Source organism: Pseudochaenichthys georgianus, chromosome 4 (assembly GCF_902827115.2).
Source record: "Pseudochaenichthys georgianus chromosome 4, fPseGeo1.2, whole genome shotgun sequence".
NCBI classification, from domain to species: Eukaryota; Metazoa; Chordata; class Actinopteri; order Perciformes; family Channichthyidae; genus Pseudochaenichthys; species Pseudochaenichthys georgianus.
In genome coordinates this window covers 30,033,165-30,053,205 of record NC_047506.1, presented here as the reverse complement: position 1 = coordinate 30,053,205, position 20,041 = coordinate 30,033,165, and the positions used below count along the sequence as shown (strand labels likewise).

The window sequence follows — 20,041 nt, the reverse complement described above, 5'->3', positions numbered from 1 at the left end:
TGGTTCTACTTTTTCATTTTAGCCTTAAAAGTCTCAATCATGATATACTTCATCATGAATGATAAACACATTATGTGAATGGGTATCAAATGAAGAGAAAAATAAAGTGACAATTGAAAGTCGGGTGTTTCCTCTTTTATAACAGTGAAAAGATTCTAGGAAGTATTTGCCAGCTCTCCATTCAAAGAACCATGTATTCCACTGTTGCACTAAATAATAAGTTAAACACAATCAATTGTGTAAAGGTTGCCATTTACATGTCAAAATAAATACATCTTCAGGAATTGAATGCATATATATATTTTTATGTGGATGACTCCAGGACGTACATGCAAGGCAACATCAAATAATACATACTCAGCCTTGTCAAAGCCCTTATTGATTTTTCTGTAACATTAATGAGACTTAAGTTATGACACCAGACTGGCTAATCTGCGCCATAATAAACCATTGTCAATGCTCATTATTTAAATATTTTTGTTGCCAATTTCAATGCCCTTTTAGGTAGTACATTTAACAGTTAAATCAATACATTGAACAATTGATCGTTTCTCCTGATTAATCAACTCAGTTTAGCTTGATTTCTAATATTTGCATTTAAAAAAATCAATAAGGATTTACAAAAGGCTGAATATCTAGATAACATACATTTGTGAGGGTTAACACATCATGCTTTTGTTTAATATGAAAAAGCATTAAAGAGTAAATATAATCACACTTTGTGAATGCTACATTCAACTACTGTAATGACAACATTTAGGACACCCATCTCAGTTTAGTGAAAGGTAGGTGAATACCAGTGCTTTCTTACGGCATGTAGTGAATAATAACTTGTGTTTTAAAAGATACACATGAAGTCGGATGTATGAACTGTGTCTATTTTGTGTACTTTCATGATTGAAATACCTTCCTTACATTTCATTTCTAACTTTGAATCTACATTTAGTGTGTTTGGTTAAGTGCTGCAAACTTACAATTTCAGTCCCCCATGTTTTTCAATGGTGAATTATGACTAAGATCAGGTATTTTCAGTGAGTCGGCATTCTTGCAGACATTATTAGCATTATCGCATGGGAAAATGACTTGTCTTTGTTAATACCACTGCTCTGTCCCCCTTTTCTTTTTAGATTCCATCCTACTTGATTTGCCCATCTTAGCAACATGCATTTAGCCAAGGAGCTCAACCACAGAGCCAACTATCCAGCACTGTTCTGGATGTTTCTGACAGGATGCATCTCAACCAAAAAGGGAGATTGGGGAAAATCTAAACTCACTGTCTATGGGAGTGTAGGAGTATGAAAGAGACAACAAGAAAGTTACATGATAATTGTTACTCATTAATTGGTTCGAGAAGAGAGTCTTTGTTAAAAGTTCTTTAAATGAAATGACAACATTATTTGATTTTTGTTGGAAATTATTTAATATCTTCATTTATTTGAAACAGCCAAATGTGTAACTCTCATTCGATCAAGGGTTTCCCATTGCTTTCCTCTAGTAGGCAGAACATCTTTTAAGTCATAGATCCATTTACTTGAAAAGGCACAATAGCTTTGAGTGTTTTGGTGAAAATAACATGTATTCTGATGTCTGTATAAGTGAGACGTTTAGGTCTGTGGCAAAAGAAGGCAAAACTGGGTTGTTTTGGAAAGTACTATGTAAGTTTAATCTCTTTGGGGTCAAGCTATTGAATACTGCATATTTTAATTAAGTTTTGTTTTGATTTAGTTTTTACTATGTGCCCATTATTTTTCTTTTTTCTTTTGGAAACCATTAATGCAACAGTTTGACGTTAAGACAGCCATTTGAAGGCATGGGGAAGTGTTATGCAAAATACATGACAAAAACCGAAAATGTTGTCATATACAATGTAGGGTTGTCAGTCAGTATAGAGCACCAACATGACCACTTGCTTTTCCGTAGTAAGGCTCTAGTCTAGGTCATAAAGTCATTGGAGTATGCTACAGAATGCGTAAGGCCTTTAAAGTGTCCTCTTCTCTGGAATCCATCGATCTGATTGATTATTAGCGGAGCAAATTATCAAAATAATACGGAGGGAAGATATTTTTGTTTGGATTACTGGTCTGGGGGAAGCTCGTGAGTGTTTGTGTGTGTATACGTGTGTGTGTTTGTGTAATATCGCACTTGTGTGTATTGTGTTTGTTTCCCAGGGAAAACACTCGGCTGTTGTTATGCCTGCTGTGACGTCAAGTTACTCTGTTCTCCGCTTGCAATTATGCCGTTACAAGCTTCAAAGTTGTATTTATCATCTGAATTTGCCGAAACACGTTTAATATTCTGAAAGCCAAGACTTTGTTTGATTGAAATCAGATAAACAAACTGTAACGGACCCTGCCGTGTTATCTATGATTACTATACGCGTTACATTCATAATTTCAGCCGGAGGGAGGGGAAGCAGCGCTGTGGAAGAGCAGAGTGGCGAGTGAGAGATGTCATCTTCCCTTTACAAGCTTCAAAAATATATTTATCGTCTGATTTTGGAAATAAAAGTTTCATATTCTGAAAGCCAAGACTTTGTTTGTTTAAAATCAAACAAAACACCCGAATAACTATTTTTTTACACAAATCCATGTTTATTTTGAAATGAGCCGTTGCGACTTCCGACTGAATTCGATAGAGCGGGTCACGTGTGTGTGTGAGTGTGTGTGTGTGTGTGTGTGTGTGTGTGTGTGTGTGTGTGTGTGTGTGTGTGAGTTGGGGAGGTAGGGCTATTACAAAAAGCAGTCTCTCCCTTTAGTTACACTCAAATTATAAATTATAATTATGTTTTGAACTGTTTTTTTCTAAAATATAAGTTTCAATTGTCGGTTCAAATAGAAGCAGATTAAACATATTTAATCCAACAAATGTGTTTCTAATTATTTTCATGTTTACTGACTGCTGTTTGAAACCCAACCCCCCATCCTGCATGAACTGCTCCGGCTTAGTTGACCAGGAGCTCTTGGAACTGCTCAGAGCGGAGGAAACGCCCAAAGGAGTCTTTCTCCATCAGGGCGAAGATCCTCTTCTGGGCCAGGTCAAAGGTCGCAGGGGACAGATCCACCAGGTTCCTCAGGGTCACATCCTTGGTGAAGTGGTCAATATTCACCTGTAGTGTGAGGACAACAGAACATGAAGTCAGAAACAATCACAATGCAGACGATGAAGATAAAGAGAAATGGCAAGTATTAAATGTTAACATGAATACTTAAATGTTAACAAGAAAAAACTGGGTTTTACTTGCTTGTACCAAACAATATATCCTATCTACGCAAGCAAGCAATTTACAAACATTCAAAAACACAATTTGTCTAGTTCAAAACCAACAACGTTTTTTTGAGTTTCTGAAAATCACTACCCTTTTACAAAAGCTTGAACACATGTCGCCAATCGCATTGAAGATGTTATGTTTTACGCGGAATATGCGAGAGAAAGAGAGAGTAGCCATTTTTGGCAAGATACTATTTATTCATTCTTTGTCTATTTCAAATTGCCAGTTGTAATGTTTATTCCAAATAGAATCAGATCAGAACAGGGCACAATATTTTCCTCTAAAAAGCAGAAGTCACGTCCCCTAACCCAATATGGAAATACTTAAGTCTATGTGTGTGTGTGTGTGTGTGTATTACCATTCTGTATGTGTGTGTGTTCCCGTGTCTGAGCGGTTCACTGGCGTGTCTCAGTACATTCTCTCTCTGTGACCTCATCTGTTTACACTTAAACAGGTCTGTATTTCTCATCTACACTACTGATTAGATAAACACCCCAACGTTTTCAAATGTCTGCAAATTGTATTAAAACTATCTCTCTAACAATTCCCTCTATATTTCACCTTGAAAAACCTGGCTATTCAGGAGTGAAGTGTTTTTATGTAAATACCATATTACTCATTACCCTGTTGACGAAATCCTTGTTTTATTGCCAACTTACTGACAGCACCTTTCAGGGATTGTACTTTAAGAATGAATAACGTTATTGGATCATCTTTTCGGATGAGATTGCTGCCAAGTGAGAACTCATTATTGAAAAATTGGTGCTGGTTGCGTAAAGCATGATACATGTATTTAATTTAATAAACCATGTGGTGTTGAGTGCATAACAATGGGTAATCAGAGGTGTTCCTGACCTCTCTTGGCCCCTCAGACTGGATGAAGTCTTCGTAGATCTTCTTGGCCTTGGCTGCCATCTTCACAGGGTTCTTGATCTTCTTGAAGTCCTCGCAGGTCACCCAGAACTCGACGTTCTCGTCACTGAACTCGGACTGGAGGAAGCTGCGGAAAGCAGAAACACCATCTGATGGATAACAAGACGAGAGAGATATGTATTAACAAGCGGCATAATAAAATATGGAATCAGTGATAATTTAAACCCCTTTTCATGCACATAGTTGGGAGAACTTGCTCCATTATAAAATCAATGACACACTATTTTTGTACTATTTTAAACATGGCTCAGCTGAATTATATCACATTCATGCAAAGGTTACTTGTTCTATCCTAGTACTGAAATATAAAAGTAAATCCCAAAATATATTGGCTGAGTATTTCTAGAATTTGCAATATGTCATAATGTTCATGTTTTTTTTGTTCAAGCAAGGAAAAGGACAAAAAAACAACAACACGTTAGTAGAACTAGTAGATTCATTTTTGCTACATAAAAAAAAGGTATGAAAATGAAACATCCAATGACTTACTCAAAGTAATTATGGAAATTATATAAATAAATAGCTAAACTAAACTTGTATTTACCAAATCAGAAAACTATTTATTCCTTTAAAAACCAATATAGTATCAACAATGGAAACTCTTTGGACAAATGCAAAAGCACAGTGGTTATTCCAAGATAACTATCCAAAAATGAAACTTAAAACATCCATTTCTTTCAGTGAAGACCATTGTGGTTCAACATAATGCCTGTTAAAAGTTCCCATTGTCTGAACCAGCATGTGCTGCAGACGATAAGCTTTCTATTATGGCCTCAGGCTTTTATCTGCAATCTAAATGACTAGTTTGGTTCAATATAGCACGGAGTCGCAATCAAGCTTCAGCCCTTTTTTTTATGACCTCTAGTACAAGGACACACAAAGAGAGAAGAACACACCCACAGGCACTGATGACAATTTACGGATGTTGGTGTATCAGAGCAGAAACAACCGGCAGAAAATGCAGCGTCATGTTTAGGGTGAGGATTTGTTTGTTGTATATTTATGATTTTGTCAACATTTTACTTCCATATCCTCCAAATTATGCCAGATTAAATTACATTTCAGCTTTTATTAACTCCAATGACCCATCGTGCTGCATACTCTTTCAAATAACAAAACTATGACGAATTAATGTAAACAAAAACAGCACCGACAACAAGGAAATTAGATCAAGTTGTCTTCAATTGCAATTTTTAAAGTAGTAGTCCTACGTAGATCACTAATTTCCTGTGTTATAATATACATTACATAAGGAAGGAAGGGGGGTGAGTCCCACATCTGAGAGGAAATAACTCAGAGAGAATCCCATGGGAATTAACAAGAGTGGAGCCATAAAGAATAAGGTTACATGAAATGCTGATGTAGATGAATAATCAGGCTGCAGCAGTTTGCAGCAACTGTGCAATAAATCGACTTGTGGAACCATTTACTTCTCTCTGGAGACGTTATCATAACACACACAACCTCAACGGACGCATACACAAACAGATGCATGTACACACTCATGCCGGCATGCAAACATACATCCCTTTGCCCTACACTGTGCTGAAGGAGACACTTAAGAAGTTCTTCTACCACCCACTGAGCTCTGCAGAGGAAATGTTGACCCTACACGTGTATCAGCTACAACATCTGTCGTTGGATCTGTTTTGATGCACAGGGGCACCTTAAGTGACTTATTAGCAGGAGAGTTTACACGTAGCGCTAAAGACTGGTAACCATTAGAGTTAATGATCCGTCTTGCTGGCTCTCAGGCTTTCTGTGCACTTTGGAAGGTAAACAGTGGAGCCAGTGGTTGCATTCTGGTATGCATGGTGGTTTAAAATGGGTTTTTCTTACATAATGCTATGGTAATGTTACACTTGTTGTTTATTTTCTGTTGCCCAGATCATTTTCAGCGAACTTTAGAAATGTAGCTAACAAATAAATGCCAATAAGGCGCAAATGACTTAGTCTAGACAAACCGCACTTCTGTCAGAAATTGGTGATGTATGCTACCCTTCATGCATGGCTGTAAAACGCTAGTAAACAAAGTATAATCATTTGAGTTAGGAAAAAATGGACGGAGGTCTTTTAGGATTTGTTACTTTTATATTAATATTTAATCATCTTTATGCAAGCTTTTCATTGGCCATCTTCATAATTGAACAAAGATCATGTTATACATTGGTTCTAATCCATGAGCAATGGCAGCAGACAACACAACAGGTGATCAGTTATGGCAGTTTGATGTTTGCTACGTCGGAAAACCACCAACATCTTGCATAAAAAGGTTTTGTGTAGTATTTATTAAAAAGTATATGTTCATGGAAACAAACCAGATGTTACATAATGAAGATTGCAGCAGCCCTGGAAAGTATGAAGTAATGGTGCTTTCAATGTTTGCCTCATAGGACATCAACAAAGCAGAGATGCTGCAGAATAGCAACTAATGGGCTAACCAATCTTCTGAAATGTGTTATTTTTGTGGGATTTTAAGAAGGAGGATTATTGTTGTTGGAAAATAATCAAGCATCAGCCATCCAGGGGAAATATGGTGTGCACAAATGGCATCATTATTAGAAGAAACAAGGCAGCTACATGAGAGCAAGCAACATTACAACAGTTTTTTTCTTCTTTCGTCTATTTGGATATTTTAAGCCATGTTTTTTGTATTCCTGTTTTTTGGAGAAGTCAACGTTTTTTCATGTAATGTCACAAAAAAGAAAGATCCTTAATAATGCTAGATAAAAAACAAGCAGTTAGAATTTCGCCAGTCACATCAAACGATGGACAGAATACATGCAATGTGTGTCTGAATTGCGGTACAATTAAGAAGTTCAAATCCAACAGTTACGCTGTATTTGAGTATCTCGCTTTTTTGCAACAGGTACAGTTGCCCTAAACTGGCAATTAGAGATAATTTAAAGAGAATAATTAGTAATGAGAGTAAGAAAGTGTAAACTTACAGCTGTTGTTCAGGACTCTGTCCAGACCCTCACGCCACTGAGCAGCCTCATCAGGAGTCGGCCTGCACACAAAATACACCAGTTCAGTCTTCAAAGTATGCCAACAGTAAATGAAAATCATATAAAATATAACTTTACTGCTGCTATAAATGAGTCTTTATGACTATATTTGTACAATACACATGTGTGTTCAGTGACGTGTCTTGCAAAATAGGTTCCTGCTGCGACATGTAAATCTGGTAAAACATCTTCTAAGAATAAAATGTGCGGTAAGCCTTTTCACATTTTCCCGAAACTCTTATGAAGGTAGATATGGTGCAAAATGTGAGAGCGTGTAAACCTGATGTGAGCACTTGCAGAAAAAAAATCTGAGCTTGTGTGCTTACTAGGGATCGACCGATATGGCTTTTTCAAGGCCGATACCGATACCGATTATTAGTAATCAAGGAGACCGATAACCGATATTTGGAACCGATATACATTTGCAGTAAAATCAGAAAATCTTGGTGTCAAAATGTAGAATAACACAAACTCCAACACAACTCAACTTCTTTGAAATGCATTCAAGCATAGCCTATATTATGTTTAATGAACCTTTAAACATCTTACAACTGGTTTCCTCTCTGTGCCCTTTTCTTTAGTGCAGCCATCTGCTATGAGTTAGAGAGAGACAAGAAGTGGGGCTGCAGGCTGACATGCTTAACTAACAATAATGCTTAATTTATTATATCAAACCAATGCCTGTCTGTCTAGCATGAAATCCCAATAAATTGCTAGCAACTGCAAAACACTAGTGCTAGCTAATGTTTTGCAAACTATTAAAAGTGAGGCTATTACAGTAGACCTAACGTTAGTCTAGTAGCCTCACTTCTAATATTTTGCTAAACATTTTCTAAATACATGTTGGCTAGCTAATGAGCTTCACATATCAACCTGAAAAACTGCGAGGCTCCACTCAGCCCCCCCTCCGCACCACAGTTACTCCGCTGCGAGACCCTGCACGCACCCCCAACTATGACTGACTTCCCGCGTCCCTGTGCAACTGGGAAGCTGATAGAATTGGATCAATAGATCGTGGTATTTTTGAAACTTCAGTTTAGGGGATTGGGATGTTTATTGAACTTCGGCTTTCAACTGATTTACCTTCGAAACACATGTATGGTTCTGCCGCTCAGCGCTGCTGCATACCTCTGTCTGTCTGCGTTCTTCGCACCTGCCTGTAATCTGAGAAGGTCCCGCCTCTATGGCTGGCTCCCGCCCGGAAAATCTTCAGTGTTGATTGACACTTCAGTAATAGCCTATCAGATAGCGCTGTGGGCGGGACATTGCTCGTGTACAGAGAGTGGTGACTGCAGCCAGAGAAACGGCCGCATCAGAGCCAAAGTGTTATCGGCAATTTGATAAAAAAAAAGGCCGATACCGATAATCGGTCAAATGCGGAATATCGGCCCCGATAATCGGCCAGGCCGATAATCGGTCGACCCCTAGTGCTTACATTTACACTTGTATAAAATATCCACATAACTATAGGTTACTTACGTAACCCCAGTCTCAGTGTAACATGAAGTGAGATGTCTCACTATGGGATGCGCCTCATCGCGGAGCAAACAGAAGCATCAATCTCATTACGCCAATCCTGATTGGCTGGTGATCTTGACGTCAACGTCAGGGGAAATCACCCCCTATAAGTAGCCTGCGCCACGATGCATGCGTCATTCAAAATAAGCACCTCTTCTCGCTTCACCATAGCAAGGAGGGCCGTCTGGTGAGACATCTCACTTCATGTTACTCTGAGGACTGGGGTTACGTAAGTAACCTATAGTTCTCATTCATAACACTCCGTTCGATGTCTCACTATGGGATATTGTAGCTCCCGTATTGCCAGACGAGCTTATCTCGAAGATCACCGATCAACCAGAATGTAACAGGTGGAGTCCCGACTCAACAAGGTGCCCAGCATTGCTCGGGCCACGCTTGGAGCTGAGACGTCTAGCCTGTAAAAGCGGACAAAAGTGAGCGGCGAAGACCAGCTTGCCGCTGCACAGATGTCTTGGATGGAAACACCCTTGAACAAAGCCCAGGATGTAGCCAGGCCCCGAGTCGAGTGAGCCCGCAGACCCGAAGGTGCTTGCAGATTCTGACTCGTATAGGCCAAAGCAATTGCCTCCACGATCCAGTGGGAGAGCCGTTGCTTGGCGGATGCCAGGGCCAGTAACAGCACTGTCTTGAGTGACAGATGTTTCATGTCAGCTCCTTCCAGGGGTTCAAATGGGGTCATTTTGAGCCCATTTAAAACCACTGCCAGGTCCCATAAGGGCACCAGCAACCTGGAGACAGGGAGGAGCCTGCGAGCTCCCTTCATAAAACGGCAAACCAAAGGATGTTGGCTAGCCGTCTTACCCTCAAAGCCCACATGGCATGCAGCAATAGCAGCCAGGTACACCTTGATCGTGGAGAAAGCTCCGTGTTTTTCGATCAAGACCTGTAGGAATGATAAAATCACCCCGACAGGACATTGAAAAGAGATGTGTCCTTCTTGAAGGCACCACTCCTCAAACACCCTCCACTTACAGTCGTAAAGAGACCTGGTGGAGGAAGCTCTCGCACTCTGAATAGTGTTTATCACCTTCTGAGGGAGTCCCACTGTATTCAGATTGTACCACTCGCGCTCTGGGCGTGGGTGAAGGATCGCCCCCCCCGCCTGAGACAATCTGTCCCTGTGTGGTGGGGGCTGCCATGGCTGCCCGCACAACAGCTGATATATCTCCGCCAGCCCGTACATTACGGGCTAGGGCGGAAACATCAGAGTAAGTGTGTGGCGTTGCTCCTTCACTCTGGCCAGAGTTGGGGGTAACAGAGCCAGGGGTGGGAACACGCACAGAGGACCCGGAGGTCAATCGTGTACGAGTGTGTCCCCGCCTAACAGTGCGTTTAAATCGTGCATTAAAGAGAACAGCTGTCATTGAGCATTTTCTCCTTTTGCGAACAGACTTAACGCGGCTCTGCCGTAACGCACCCACAGCGGACTCCCGATCCTTGGATGAGGAGTCCAGTCTGCATAGAGTGGTGCACCTCTGGACAGTAATTCTGTCCCGAGGTGCATAACTCCCGGTACCTGTGTCGCTCTCAGAGAGAGGAGACGTCTGCCGCTCCAAGGGATAAGTTTGTGTGCCAGTGTGTGTGACTGGAGACAACGCAGCCTCCCCTGGCGGTTCATACACGATATCGTGTTGTCTGTCTTCACGAGGACATGGTGTCCTCTGAGAGAAGGCAGGAAGCGTTTTAGGGTGGGGAACACCGCTAAAAGCTCCGGGTAGTTTACGTGTGCCGGCTGGAGGTCTCTGCTCTAGGGACCTCTCACCGGGCGACCTTCGTAAATACCCTATCAGCCTGTCTGACCTGCGTCCGTGGTGACCACCTTCTGTGAAAGGACAGCACCCGTAGGCGCGTCCCGCACTAGAAAAGTCGGGTGTCGTGCCACTACGCATTACATAATAACCAAATCTCTCCGCACGCCGTAGTTTTATTATGAGGCCCATGTTGAGTGGGTGCTTTACGAGGACATTTTTCCCCGTAATCTGACTCCGCTCGGTGGGCATTATAGATAAAACCCTTCTTTCTAGAAGAGAGAGAACCTCTCTCTCCAGCATATGGGTTGACTCTCTCTGGGTTTGTGAAAACAGATAAAGTATAACTGTTTTGAGAAGCCCAGGCAGATGTCGTGAGTATCTCCTGCTGTATGCTCCTTAGAGCCAGCTGAGATGTCACGTTTACGGCTCCGGCCGGCACTGCGCATGCGCGTGACGGAGGTGCCTTCACGGCTCCAGTCGGCACTGCGCCTGCCGGTGGTGCCCTTACAGCTCTAGCCGGCACTGCGCATACGCGAGACGGTGGAGCCTTCACGCCACCAGCCGGCACTGCGCATGTGCGTGGCGGTGACTTCACGGACCCGTCAATAATCCGCCTTTTGAGAGATGCCGTAGCTGCTCTCAAAAGGGGAGAAAATTGGCGGGCTGCTTATTGGTTTTATTGATTTCCTTTTCATAATTTTGAGGGGAATACTTACTTCCGGGTGTAAAATCCTCCGTTATCCAATGGGAATGGACGCTCACATTGCTCTCCGTAATACAATAAAGGGGACATGATCAAATAGGAATATAATGTTCTTTTAAAAAACGTGAACTAAAGGGAACAATCTATTGGACACAGATGAAGCTCTGGCCTTCCTTAAAAACTAACTAATTTAATAACAATCCCAGTTGTATTACACACAATGCACTGTTTTTTGAGAACAAAAAATCGTAAATAATGCACCATAATACATTCTGACGAAAAATAAAAATTATTATGAATACAAATAAAATAAAAGAAGCCTCCCGCGAGTTACTACAAGCTATAAAGTATATTTTAAAAACGTTTTATAGAATAAAAGCTCCCTGCAGGACGTTGTAGAAATGCGTGTGTGCACCACGACAAAAGAGCCTCATTCACATCACTTTACATTGGGGTTGTTTGCGTGGTGCCGACACGTAAATGTAACAAAGTTCGTGAGTCCACCACGCAATGCAGTGTTAAGGAGTCGTGGTGGAGTCACGCATTCTGGTGAGATCAGGTTGAGCAGACCTGGTGTGAGTCTGTGCCTGATATCTTCAACCCGCAGCCGCAGAGTCGAGCCTCCGAGTCCCTGATCCTCTGGTGTGAGGGAGAGAGGCGTCCATCTCGTTCGCCGCAAGGCGTGGAGAGGACCCGCTACAGGTACGTCGAGAAAAAAGTGTTCCCAATCTGTCTTTAATCCGGAGAAAAAAAGGCAGTGTGGGTCTTTTTTCTCAAAGAATATTACCTGGTGTGGTAATATTATTTTAATCATTTTCTCCTCCGTGAGAAGAGAAAAGAAAAAACGTCCTCGCTACCGTGGTGTCGGCAGTGAGGGAAAAAAGCACAAGCTAGCAACAGGTGTGTTGCTAACTTGAAAGTCAAAATCTTACCTTAATTCCAGAGGAAGAACGGCGAGGTTGACTATAATACTAACTGGTGTGTTAGTATCATACTCTTCTGTAAGGCAGAATAGGGTAGCCGGCTAACGCCCGTCGACCGAAAATTTGTTTTGGTTCAGTCTGTGGACTGTTAAGCTAGCCCGGCTACCATTAGAGATGTGCTCTGAAGCGAGAAGAGGTGTTTGAATGACGCATGCGTCTTGGCGCAGGCTACTTATAGGGGGTGATTTCCCCTGACGTTGACGTCAAGATCACCAGCCAATCAGGATTGGCGTAATGAGATTGATGCTTCTGTTTGCTCCGCGATGAGGCGCATCCCATAGTGAGACATCGAACGGAGTGTTATGAATGAGAACTGTGAACCAAATGTACACTTGTATAAAATATCCACGTAACTGTGAACCAAATTTGAAGTCACAGAAAAAAAAAATAAGTTTTGTAGCTTGTAGAAAAAAAATGAACTTAGAGATGAAATATTCACTTGCAGAAAAATACATATTTTTTAAATTTATTTTCCATTACAACTGCAACTTTGTTTATTACAACCTCTCAAATCAGTCATTACAACTTGACGAATCTGCTCTGTGGCAGTATAAATCGACGAATCTGCGGTCTTGACTTTTGCTACACTTCTTGCGATAAATGTGTCGCAAAAGTAATTTTCACCTGTAGATGTGGGGGGAGGGAGGGGGGTTGGAGCGAAGGGGCGGAGCTATCAGAAGGACGAGGCTCGGGTGACTGGAGACTGCGGGGCTAACGGTTCGTGTCGCTACCAGTCCGCTGACATGGCGCATCCATCAACGGCCATTACTTGCCCAGTATTACTTGAAGACCACCGTTTTATATCGTGCAGTTTAGCGGCAAAATAACGTCAGTCAGCCAGCTAACGCTAGCTTTGTTGAGTTTTTGCTAGCTAAACAAGTAGTGGTTGTAATCTATACAGCAGTAATTCGTATATTATAGCCTACTGCTTTGGCACTAACGGTTGATAACCATTTATGAAAATAAAACCAATTGAACTGTACTGAAATAATGACAAGTTTTATAATTGTCTTGGGCTCCTGCTGTGTTTTTAAAGCCTTTGTAAATTATCCATGCTATTTTCTACTTAGAACGAAGACTTCAGAATCTTAAAATCCCTTAACGTTTGTATGCAATTGTGTGAAATTCAACTCTGGAATCAAGCAAATATTAATATGTTTGCATGACATTAGTTATTTATATTTTGCCATCACTGAACTATACGTTTAAATACATTTAAGTCAAGCTAAGGTACATGTGATGGTAGCTAGTTAGTGCTCTTACCTGTGAGGCCTCCTCCAAACAGCATAATATCCAGACTGTATCATTAAAACTAAGTACCAGTTCTAGATCCTTGACTTCAGACAAACAATTCAAAAGACAACATGTATTTAAAGACCAATCTTTATTTGAAGGTGCCTCTTAACCTGAGATATTAGTTATACAGTAATAGTATTGACAATCTAAAAAAACTGAGCAACTCAACAGTCAACTTTATATTTCTTATTGTCTAAAGCAGTGCTTCTCAAAGTGTGGTCCGCGGACCACTGGTGGTCCGTGAGCGCCCCCTAGTGGTCCGTGAGTATATTGGTAACATTTCACATTTGAAATTAATTAATTAATTTAAGTTTTCCGCACTATCGCGGGAATATCTCCGAAATGGAGAGAGCTTAAGTTTCACTTTAGATTGCATGATATAGCCCAGTTAAATACCTTCATCACACATGTGGCCACTTGTTTGTACCATTTTCAGGCGATTTGTAAAAAATGATGTGTTTTTGGATATTTGTGGAGTTAGGTGGTCCGCGAGTGTTTTTTTATTGGTTAAGTGGTCCTTGGTATGAAAAAGTTTGAGAAACACTGGTCTAAAGCATTTATTATTTTCATTTTGCCCCTCTCATATTCAGTGTGGATGGATTGAGACAGCGTGGTGTCCAGAGGGCTGCAGAGACTTCAGGGAGAAACCTCCGTGTGATGGACGTCCTGTCTGTTGGTTTGGAGAGGACTGAGGGTCTTTCCTCAGCGAGAAGGACCAGGCCTGATGGAGGAGCCCATGCTGGGCATAGCTGATACCAACTGCACAGGCCTAGTCTGTCACTTTATTTGACTAAATGTGTTTACTTATACATTTAATAGGTTTACACAGTCTGACCATATGTGCTTTTTATTTAAAACATTTGATTAACTTTTGGTTCACATTTCAATAAATTGTATTTGCACTCCTTTTGTCCATTATTCTTACTGAAAATGTTATATTACACATTCACATTTGACTGAAGATTGGCCCCATTTATTTGTGACGTTGCAAACTCTGCGGTACAAAGCACAGGTGATGTGAAGCTCATAAAGTGAGGCAAATAGAAATAATCAGCTGATGGAGTGTAGATGTGGAAATAGGTGCATTCGATCAGCTGACTATGTTTTTTGCCACACTTTATAAGCCTGACTATAACCACCCCTTCTCTGAGGTGCAGGCAGTGTCACAAACAAATGATGGTCCTGATAGACTACAAAAATATTCGGTGTGCAGATCTTTGTTTTCACAATAAAAGTAGTTTCTTAGTGAATGTCCTGTACTGGTCTTAAAATCTCATAACATCAGCTTTTAATGTTCCTCTTGGATGTTCTTCTTGACCCTCAGAGAAGGAGACTACTAGACTACTCACGCCTAGACTACTGCAACTCCCTCCTGGCTGGTCTACCTGCATGTGCCATCCGACCTCTGCAGCTCATTCAGAATGCAGCGGCTCGTCTGGTCTTCAACCTTCCTAAATTTTCCCACACCACTCCGCTCCTCCGCTCCCTTCACTGGCTTCCGGTAACTGCTAGAATTCACTTCAAGACACTGGTACTTGCGTACCATGCTGCGAATGGATCTGGCCCTTCCTACATCCAGGACATGGTTAAACCGTACACCCCAGCGCGTGCACTTCGCTCTGCATCAGCCAAACGACTCGCTGCACCCTCACTGCGAGGGGGACCCAAGTTCCCATCAGCAAAAACACGTGGGTTTGCTATCCTGGCTCCAAAATGGTGGAATGAGCTCCCCATTGAAATCAGGACAGCAGAAAGCTTACACACCTTCCGGCGCAGACTGAAAACTCATCTCTTTCGACTCCACTTCGAGCGATAGAATGACTAACAAAGTACTGCTAACAGAGCACTTCTATACTAATAAAGGACTGGCTTATCTAAAGCCAGTTGAGTGGCACTTGAAATGTTTGGCTCTATGAAACCTGATGTTCTTATATGATTCTGTTTTCTTCAAGGTTGTGTCTTCCTGGTCGAATGTACTTATTGTAAGTCGCTTTGGATAAAAGCGTCAGCTAAATGCAATGTAATGTAATGAGAAGATGTCGTGTCTTTCGGGCATGTCCTTTCCTAACAAAAATTACAGGAAACATAAAACATTATTGCAGAACAAGTGTGTTATTTATGAAATAGGTGTGTTTGTGTGTTATGGGGCTGTTGATATAATTAGTCTTTAATTGTAATCAGATTATGAATTAACAGTATGAAATTCATCAACATTGAAATATATGTTATTATCAAAATAATATTTAACTTATCAAAACGTAGTGCAACTGTAGAAGCTTGCTCTGTTGTCTCACTTAAAGAATAACTTTTACCACATTTTTTACAGACAATATTGAGAGATAAATAGTAGCAGTTCTCACTATGTGTTAAATATCTTTGCCTTCAATACATTAAATTAGAAAGCTGACAAAGTCATATTGCTTGTTAACATCTAAATGTGACTTTTTGCATGGAAAAAACCCTCAACTTAACTGATGTGTACTGTAGGTGATCTAGTATTTAGTATTGTTTAATGGAATGTATATCAGTGTATTAAAGTCAATACTTCATTAATTTAAACCAATATCTTTCTTGATTCTTTGTACAGTATGAAAAAATAGTCTTAGTACCTGTGCTGAAGTTCACTGCTGTGAGGAGTCCAGTTCTGTCTCTCACTCTCTGGTCCAGCCTGTCTGCATCACCTGGACACCTTAAAAAACAGATATATATGTAAAGTACCATGTGTACAAACAATATAACTGATTCTCTTCTGTTGAACATGTTGGATTGTGTATTGTCCGAGTCAGGGTCCTTTTTATTTTACTGTAACTTTGGAAATTGTGTTACCAATGCTTACTGTTTATTTGATATCAATTTGTAATACAATTAATAAAAACAACAAGGTTTGGGTTCGTTCTTCAGATGACTGTGACGTTAACTTGTAAGCTCAATAATGAACTCCAGCTCAACCAACCATATTGTAATATCTCAGTAATCATCTTGAAATATGACATTAATAATTGCAATATACACACACACATCTTATTGTGAGGTTGATTTCACATACACTACTTCGACGTTAGCTAAATAGAAAATAGCATGCATAATTTACAAAGGCTTTAAAAACACAGCAGGAGCCCAAGACAATTATAAAACTTGTCATTATTTCAGTACAGTTCAATTGGTTTTATTTTCATCAACCGTTAGTGCCAAAGCAGTAGGCTATAATATATGAATTACTGCTGTATAGACTACAACCACTACTTGTTTAGCTAGCATAAACTCAACAAAGCTAGCGTTAGTTGGCTGACTGACGTTATTTCGCCGCTAAACTGCACGATATAAAACGGTGGTCTTCAAAGCGGATTTAATCCTCAATCACAATAATAATATTCAAAGTAATACTGGGCAAGTAATGGGCAAAACTTACCGTTGATTGACGCGCCATGTCAGCGGACTGTTAGCGACACGAACCGTTAGCGAACAGTTAGCCCCGCAGTCATCCGGTTCGACCTGACTGTGACTGTGACTGACCCGAGCCTCGTTGTTCTGATAGCTCTGCCCCTTCGCTCCAACCCCCCTCCCTCCCCCCACATCTACAGGTGAAAATTACTTTTGCGACACATTTATCGCAAGAAGTGTAGCAAAAGTCAAGACCGCAGATTCGTCGATTTATACTGCCACAGAGCAGATTCGTCAAGTTGTAATGACTGATTTGAGAGGTTGTAATAAATAAAGTTGCAGTTGTAATGGAAAATATATTTAAAAAATATGTATTTTTAAAAAAGTGAACATTTCATCTCTAAGTTCATTTTTTTTCTACAAGCTACAAAACTTTTTTTTTTCTTCTGTGACTTCAAATTTGGTTCACAGTTACGTGGATATTTTTTACAAGTGTACATTTGGTTCACAGTTACGTGGATATTTTATACAAGTGTACATTTGGTTCACAGTTACGTGGATATTTTATACAAGTGTAAATGTAAGCACACAAACTCAGATTTTTTTTCTGCAAGTGCTCACATCAGGTTTTACACACTCTCACATTTTGCACCATATCTACCTTCATAACTCTGTACTATTTAAAGTTGTGGTTTTGAAACTGCATGAACATATCCAAGGAATCTGATTCTATTAGCCGAAGCCGGAAGGACCAACGACAAGCCAGTGGGTGATTTTAAAACCAATCAAATTCCTCTGTAAAAGGGGAGAACGATCATCCATCATTTAATAAACAGAGTTTTTAATATGAGCAGGCTAACTTATGGTACAGTTTAGCATTGTGGGGTGTTACATGTAGAACCACTTTAATCAAAATCAGAGAGAGATAAGAAACTGTTGGGTGACAGAAAATGCGTTTACAAGGTCATCATTCAAAGCGCTAATAAAGAGGAGGATTGCAGATTATCATATGAGTGGCAGTGACAGGAGGGATATGAAGAGAGCTGTATGACTCTAAAGGGAACCAACAAGAGTAAACAGATCAAATCAGCTAAAGCCTCACCGACTTTGTGGACAACCTTTTGGTTACAAAAGGCTAAAATAATCAGTTTATCCAACTTTAATAAAATGTTCGAGATTTGTTTTCTTACCCTTACAAGATTGCAAACAAGAAACAAAAGTAAAGTAGTCGAACATCTTGAACATAAATCATCTCAGACCCAATATTTTCAAGGTGATGCGGAATCAAATGAAAGCATCTAAATCTGTGTACCATGTAACACCTGAGCAGTGACAGTGTGTGGAGAGCGTTACGGTCCTTTGATCTTTACATATTGTCCCTGCTCAGGGCTCTGCTTGGACACTTAGCCTCTCATTTATCTTGTTAACAATCCAACATGCTTTCTCCACCTCCTAACACATTCATCCCAGAGGCAGAGATAGGGGAAAAAACTCACTTCTGCTGCTTCTCCGGCTTTTTCTCAGTCTTCTCAGGGTAGGGGATGATGAGGTCAATGGCATTTTCAGGCTTTTGCAGTAAAACGCCCAATTTTAACTTGATCTCCTTCGCCCTGGAGGACAAAAAGCAGACGGCTTGTGTGACAAATTCTTTGTTGTGACTTCTTGGACACGAATGCAATGATAATCCAGTCAAAATGTTTATCCAAGCCTAGCATCCTCTCTCCAACATGACTCTGGTTTATTGTATTTATACAAGACTAGAAATGTTAAAGCATGTCTGTTGGATGTTTCAATTCAATACTTCTTTTGTTGGACTCTTGTTTACAAAGAGGTCCTATGTTTTGAAGAAAAAGCCTTTAATAATAAAACTGGATAAAAAAATTGAAATATTGTTACGATAATAACACATTTTGACTTTGAATTAGCATTTTTTTGTATCTAGTTAGACATTTGTCAGTTGCATTATGGTATTTGTTTAAGTTAGAAAAGTTACATTAAACATTATCGTTAAGGTAAAATGTCTCACTACTTGAATTTAAATCAATAACAAAATCTAAACTGATTTAAAAAAAAAATAATCTTTAATAGTTTTTAGGATGAAAATGTTTTTTAACCAGTATAAACTTGTAAAATAGTTGTTCTACTTATACTTACTACTTATGTTAATAAACCTTTCTGTCCTCACCCTTTGAGTGCGTAGGCAACACAACACATTTAACTGCCCTAAGTAAACTGAATAAGAAGTTGTTATTCATGTCAAAAGGTCTGTTCCGCAAGGATGTAAAGAAACAGAAATCACTTTCTGAAAGAAAAAAGTTCAAGAACATGAACTTTACGTAACCTTTAAGTTCTGTTAGATGTTAACTCTTGACCTGAGACTGACGGCAACTTAGATTTACAATTTATGTTATCTATTTTAATACACTATGATCAGAACCACATAAAACGTTTTAAATACTTTATAGTCAAACTTTCTATTGGATCTTCAGAAGAACACGCTTAAGATATGGAAGAAAAAAGGAAGAGTGTTGAAGCAGGTCTCACCTCTCCAGGCAGGTTTGGGGCAAGGCAGCTAATCCTCTACACATTTTCCGGCGCTCTCAGTTGCAGTACAGTATTTAAGTAAATTCGGTCTTCTTGTTAGCTCCTGTTAGTCTCAGATTGTCTTTTGCTGTCTGAGTCTGGCTTTCAGCTCACGGGGAGTTTTATATGGACACTCTTTGGGCTTAGGGCCAACAGCTCAGCCAATCAGGCTAGAATGTGTTCAGCTGAGGAGCCGGGCTGAGGAGCCGGGCTGAGGAAGGGCGGGATCTCCGACGGGAAGGCTCTGTTTGCTGTCATGTTTCAATTGACAAACAGATCCTGGACCAGTGGGCAGGAGGCTGCAGGACTGTTTGGCATCAATATAAGCTAAAATTATTACTACTTTGTTGCTATTTACCACTTTGTGAATCACATTTTGTGAGATTATGTAATGTTTCATATGTAAATTCTTCGATTTAGCAATTTAATTCAGAACTTACATTTAATTATTTCCTGTTTGCTCTTTTTTTTACGACCAACCCTAACCCTAACCCTAACCTTTACCCGATGGTCTACCATTTTACTAATTTCTGTTTAATTTCTTTAGTTTAAAACATATATATTGCATCTACACAGACACACACTCAATGATCATA

At 40.1% G+C, this 20,041-nt stretch overlaps 1 protein-coding gene and 1 long non-coding RNA gene across 2 annotated transcripts; both read right to left on the bottom strand.

The window, feature by feature from the left end:
• Nucleotides 1-284: 284 nt before the first annotated feature.
• On the bottom strand, nt 285-19,559 carry rgs5a (regulator of G protein signaling 5a). The gene is made up of 5 exons (XM_034080917.2): nt 19,407-19,559; nt 18,359-18,472; nt 7,150-7,211; nt 4,124-4,290; nt 285-3,106 (listed from the first exon to the last, which is right to left on the bottom strand). Exons 1-5 carry the CDS (start codon nt 19,448-19,450, stop codon nt 2,942-2,944), a joined length of 552 nt encoding a protein of 183 aa, XP_033936808.1. The 5' UTR covers nt 19,451-19,559; the 3' UTR covers nt 285-2,941.
• Nucleotides 15,395-16,963, bottom strand: LOC139433780 (uncharacterized). The gene is made up of 3 exons (XR_011643173.1): nt 16,891-16,963; nt 16,091-16,170; nt 15,395-15,545 (listed from the first exon to the last, which is right to left on the bottom strand). It is a non-coding gene; the product is annotated as an uncharacterized lncRNA (long non-coding RNA).
• Nucleotides 19,560-20,041: the final 482 nt, after the last annotated feature.